This window comes from Orycteropus afer, unplaced genomic scaffold, assembly GCF_000298275.1.
Source record: "Orycteropus afer afer isolate SDZICR_OR568_19922 unplaced genomic scaffold, OryAfe1.0 scaffold00111, whole genome shotgun sequence".
NCBI classification, from domain to species: domain Eukaryota; kingdom Metazoa; phylum Chordata; class Mammalia; order Tubulidentata; family Orycteropodidae; genus Orycteropus; species Orycteropus afer.
Genome location: NW_006921698.1, coordinates 7,542,381 through 7,548,647, shown reverse-complemented (window position 1 = coordinate 7,548,647; position 6,267 = coordinate 7,542,381). Strand labels below are relative to the sequence as shown.

The window sequence follows — 6,267 nt, the reverse complement described above, 5'->3', positions numbered from 1 at the left end:
ACATAGACCAGTGGAATAGAATTGAGAATCCAGAAATAGATCCATTGATTTTTTACAGAGGGCTGAAATCCATTAAATAAGAAAGAGAGTGTCTGTTTAACACATGTGCTGGCAAAACTGGATATCCATATGCAGAAAAATGACAGAAGACTGACACCATACACAAAAACTAGCTCCATATGGATGAAAGACTTAAATGTGAAGCATAAAACTATAAAGTTCCTCAAGGAAAAAATAGAGGTAAATTTAGGGACCCTAATTTATGGCAGAGACCCCAGCACTAATAGAAGAGTTCAACAAAACAGAAAATAACAATGCTGAGGAGATATGGAGAGATTGGGACTCTCATACACTGCTGATAGGACTGTAAAATGATACAGCCACTGTGGAAAGCAGTATGGCAATTCCTTAAAAAGTTGGAATTATAAATACCATTTGATCCAGTGACCCCATTACTCACTGCCATCAAGTCGAACCCGACTCAGCAACCCCTCCTTGGATTTCTGAGGTGGTATCACTACGGAAGTAGATTGCCCAGCCTTCCTTCCGAGGAGTGGCTGGTGGGTTTGAACCGCCAGCCTTCTGGTTAGTAGTCACATACCTTATTCACTATACTGCCAGAGCTCATGACCCCATTACTAGGTATATAATCATAAAGAAGTGAGAGAGCCAGGCAGGACAAGGACAGATATATGCACACCCCATGTTCATTGCAGCACTATTTACAATAACAAAAAGATGGAAACAACCTACATGCCCATCAACAGAAGAATGGATAAGCAAACTATAGTATATACATACAATAGAATACTCCGCAACACTAAATCTTGTAGAATCTACAGAACACTACATAACATGGATGAACTTGGAGGACATTATGCTGAGTGAAATAAGTCAATCACAGAAGGACAGATATTCTATTAGTTCATTATTGTAAAAAATCAAGAAAGGCTATATATGGAATGCAACTTTCTTTGTTGGTCACCAAGGGTGGGAGGGGAGGGGAGGAGAGGGAACACTGCTAGATAGGTAGACACAACTATTGATTTGGGTTAAGGGGAGGGGCAGTATATCAAAAGTGAGTGAGTAACATGATGGCATTGAAGAAGAGGAAGACAAGAACATGTAAGGTACTGACAACAAAGATGAGCCCATTTGGTGTACAGTGCTGTGTTGTCAGTGATGGCAAGCATTGATCCATGGGTGGATAGATGGGTGGACAGACTGAACAAGCAGGTATGTCTAGGCAGGGGGTAGTGTGTCCATGACCAGACCATGTATAGAGTTAGCAGACAGTGTTTCTACATGTGTATTTGTATGTGCTATAAGAGTGTCTAGGTGTAGGTGGGAAAAAAATTATGTCATATGCTTATGAAAATACCTCACAGGGAAGGAGGCAGTTGGCAAAAAAACCCCTTAAAACGTCCATGTTATTTACATAAAAATACGGTAATTGTTTTAATGTGTTTAGTGCTTCTATTCTACTTCCTAGTTCACTGTATCCTAAAAGTTAGTTTTCCAGGTTCTTCAAAGCTTGCGAGCAGCCATCCACAGTACATCAATTGGTTTCTATTTGTCTAGAGTAACAGAAGAAGGAGGAGAGCCAGGAATAGGAGGAGGATATGGAATATGTGGCTAATTGCCTCCATGAACAACTGCTTCCTTTGCCATTAGACCAGAGGAACTGTAGGATGCCCAGCTATCATTACTGAATATTTTGATTAAAAAAATTCTGTAGCATAATACTTGATCTAAAGGGAGGGAATACAAAATAGAATTTCAAATTCCTATGGGAACCAAATTTTCTGGAGCCCTAGAGCCTAGATAAAGCACTGAAACTATTGTCCTGAGATAATCTTTAAACCTAAAACCAAAAATATCCTCTGAAGTCTTCTTAAAACCAAACAGTCGTTTAGCTTAACTAGCAAAGAATGTTCACCTTTTAAGATTTATCCATATGGGATCGTATAGACAATAGCATCTCAAAAGATTAGATAAGAAACTTAGGGGGCAAGAGTTTATGTTAATGGGTGAGGAACAGCTTGGAAAAGGAGAGTGAGAATAGTTTACACAACTTGAATATAATCAATGATACTGAATTTTACATGTAGAAATTGTTGAATTGTTGTATGTTCCTACATGTAAGGGAAAAAGAGATAATTTCCAGGCATTAGATTCAAGGATTTCTCCAGTCTCAATGTGTTCATTAAGTATGGTTCTCATTAAGAATTTGAAGTTCCTTTCCACAGTTTTTCTCCTTTTCATCAAAATCTATTGGGTCCCTGATCAAAATGTTCAATAATGGTAGCCAGGCACCATCCATTTAGAAGAATGAACTGTTGATACACATATTAACATGAATTAATTATTGTGAATGAAAGAAACCAGACAAAAAAAAAGAATACGTACTGTATGATTTCATTTAGCATAAAACTTGAGAAAATGCAGACTGATGTATAATAACAAAAAATGGATCAGTGTTTGCTGGGGGCGGGGATGAGGGAAGATGGGAGGAATTATTAAAGGGTGTGAGGAAACTTGGGGTTGATGGTTATGTTCATTATCTTGATTGTTTTTCATGGTGTACATATTTGCTAGACTTATAACCTACTTTAAATATGTGTAGTTTTATTGTTTGTCATTTATTCCTCAATAAAACTATTTAAAACCCAAAAAAGCTAAGAGTTTTTTTGTTACTCTAAGAGTCTCTGCTTTAATTAATCATTATTCCAGTTTGCAGTTTTGTTAATGCATACTTTTTTTTAACTTTAGGGTCTTGCCTATTTACATACTAAAGGCAAAATGCATAGAGATATAAAAGTAAGTTCATTTAACATGTTTAATTTTCTAATCCTATTTGAAGAAATTTTATGATGCTAAGTGACTAGTGTTTGTATTTTTGTTTTAGGGTGCAAATATTTTATTGACAGACCATGGTGATGTAAAATTAGGTATGTTATCTCAATCTCATAAAGTAAGTATTAAATCCATTTAATATTCATATCAAGAGCCACAATAATTTTCATCTTTTGACCCATTAATTCTACTCATGAGACATACTTTATGGAAATTAATCTTAAAGATGAAAAATCCATTTTCACAGAGGTATTAATCATACCATTATTTAAAATAAAAAATAAAATACAATCATAGGTCTAATAATAGAAAAACTGCTAAACTGTGCTAAATTCACATATAGAACATCATTTGGTCATCCAAATTAATACTTACTAGTAATATGAAAGAGAAAAATCCCCTGGTTTGTTAAATGACAAATAAAGTAAAATGTATTTAATTATTTTACAGTCTTATGTAATAACAACCAAAAAAAGTTACACATAGAAAATAAAGACTTTTAAAGCATAAAAATGCTAACCTGAGTCAGGATAAAAGTAATCAGGTGACTGTGTCAGCCATGTGTATTGATTCTTTCTTGTTTTTTTTCACCAAAATAATGTCAATGTGCTTGTAATAAGAGTAGTTTTAATAATTTTGTTTTTAATAAAGTACATTTTCATTCTAGTAAAATGCCAATAAATTCTCTTTTAATGAGTATGTTGTGAACCAAGCAAGGGGAGATTTAAATACTCAACTTGTGTACATTTCCTACCATTAATATCTGAATTATCAATCATGTCATGACTAAAGGAGACACTAAGATAAATTGCTTGTTTTATTGACAAGAACTAAAATTTCCCATTTTATTTTTTCCTACCAGCTGACTTTGGTGTGGCTGCAAAAATAACAGCAACCATTGCAAAGAGAAAATCTTTCATTGGTACTCCATATTGGTAAGACATACTGTTGTTGAATTACCATTTTTTCAGTATTGCTGGTCAACTTTGATACTTGATTAACAGGTGATATTTGACTGAAAGGCATGAGACTTATATGCTTCTTAATATTATTGTAGTTCTGACTAGATTAGGGAGCTTGAATACTCATTTTCTTTGTCCAGCTTTCCCTGTGTCGTTGTAGTTGTTGTTTGGTGCTGTTGAGTCGTCTCTGACTCATAGCGACCCTCTGCACAGCAGGACGAAACACTGCCCAGTCTTGTGCCAACCTCATGATCCTTGCTATGCCTGAGCTCATCATTGCAGCCACGTGTTAATCCATCTTGTTGAGGGCCTTTCCCTTCTTCATTGACCCTCCGTTTTACCAAGCATGATATCCTTCTCCAGGGAATGATTCCTTCTGACAACATGACCAAAGTAGGTGAGACGAAGTCTGGCCATTCTCACTTCCAAGGAGCAATCTGGCTGCACTTCTTCCAGGACATATTTGTTAGTCCTTTTAGCAGACCATGGTACTCTTAGCATTCTTCCCCAGCACCACAACTCAAAAGCATCAACTCTTCTTAGGTCTTTCTTATTCATTGTCCAGCTCTCACATGCATAGGAGGTGATTGAAAATACCATGTCTTGGGTTAGGCACTTCTTAGTTTTCAAGGAGACATCTTTGCTCTTCAGCACTTAAAAGAGATCTTTTGCAGCAGATTTGCCCAGTGCCATGTGTCGTCTAATATCTTCACTGCTGCTTCCATTGGTGTTGATTGTAGAAGCAAGTAATAGGGAATCTTTAACAACTTCGGTCTTTTCTCCATTTATTGGGATGCTGTTTATTGGATCAGTTGTGAAGATTTTTGTTTTCTGAGGTAAGTATAATCCATACCTCAGACTGTAGTCTTTAATCTTCGTCGATAAGTGCTTCAAGTCATCTTCACTTTCACCATGCAAAGTTGTGTAATCTGCATATCTCAAGTTGTTAATGAGCCTTCCTCCAATCCTGATGCCACCTCCTTCTTCATATAATCCAGTTTATCGGATTAATTTGTTCAGCATGCAAGTTGAATAAGTACGGTAAAAGGTACAACCTTAACGCACTCCCTTCTTGATCTTAAAGTATGCAATATCCCCTTGTCTATTCTAGTGACAGCTTCCTGATCTATGTACAAGTTCCTCATAAGTACAATCAAGTGTTTTGGAATTCCCATTCTTCTCAATGTTATCCATAATTTGTTATGATCCACATAATCGAATACTTTTGCATAGTCAATAAAATACAAGTAAACATCTTTCTGGTATTCTTTGCTTTCAGCCAAGATCCATCTGACATTAGCAGTGATATCCCTCATTCCGTGTTCTCTTCTGAATCCAGCTTGTATTTCTGGAAATGCTCTGTCAGTATACTGCTGCAGCTGTTTTTGAATTATCTTTAGTAAGATTTTACTTGCATGTGATATTAATGATATTGCTTAATAATTTCCACAATCCATGGGATCACCTTTCTTTGGAATGGGTACAGATATGGATCTCTCCCAGTCAGTTGGCCAGGTAGCTCCCAGTCAGTTGGCCAGGTAGCTGTCTTCCAAATCTCTTAGCATAGCCAAGTGAGTGCCTCCAACGGAACATCCCTTTGTTGAAACATCTCAGTGGGTATTCCATCAGTTCCTGGAGCCTTGTTCTTTACCAATTCATTCACTGCAGCTTTGACTTCTTTCTTCAATACTAGCTTTTGATCATATGCCACCTCCCAAAATGGATGAACATCGACCAATTCTTTTTGGTACAGTAACACTCTGTATTCCTTCCATCTTCTTTTGATGTTTCCTGCATCATTCTATATTTTGGCCATAGAATCTTTCTATATTGCAACTTGAGGCTTAAATTTTTTCTTCAGTTCTTTCAGCTTGTGAACTGCTGAACGTGTTCTTCCCTTTGGTTTTCTAACTCCAGGTCTTTGCACATTTCATTATAGTGATTGGCTTTGTCTTCTTGAGCTGCTCTTTGAAATCTGCTGTTGTTCAGCTCTTTTATCTTGTCATTTCTTCCATTTGCTTTAGCTACTCTCCGTTCAAGGGCAAGTTTCAGAGTCTCTTCTGACATACATTTTGGTCTTTTCTTCCTTTCTTGTCTTTTTAATAACCTCTTGCTTTCTTCATGGATGATGTTCTTGATGTCACCCCTACAACTCCTCTGGTTTTCTGTCATTGGTGTTCAGTGCATCAAATCTGTTCTTTAAATGGTCTCTAAATTCAGGAGGGGTATTAATGAAAGTCATATTTTGGCTCTCATGGACTTATTTTAATTGTCGTCAACTTCAACTTGAATGTGCATATGAGTAGTTCATGGTCTGTTCCACGGTCAGCTCCTGGCTTTGTTTTTGCTGAAGATACTGAATGTCTCCGTGGCCTCTTGCCACAGTTGTAATCAATCCAATTCCTGTGTATTCCATCTGGTGAAGTCCACGTATCTAGCCATAGCTTAT

At 36.7% G+C, this 6,267-nt stretch overlaps 1 protein-coding gene across 1 annotated transcript in view; it reads left to right on the top strand.

Moving 5' to 3' along the window:
- Positions 1 to 6,267, top strand: part of MAP4K5 (mitogen-activated protein kinase kinase kinase kinase 5) — a 182,637-nt gene that overhangs the window by 93,077 nt on the left and 83,293 nt on the right. Inside the window, exons 5-7 of the mRNA XM_042781362.1 lie at positions 2,773 to 2,820; positions 2,909 to 2,951; positions 3,719 to 3,791. Coding sequence (XP_042637296.1) covers positions 2,773 to 2,820; positions 2,909 to 2,951; positions 3,719 to 3,791 — 164 coding nt within the window. The remainder of the gene's footprint in view (positions 1 to 2,772; positions 2,821 to 2,908; positions 2,952 to 3,718; positions 3,792 to 6,267) is intronic.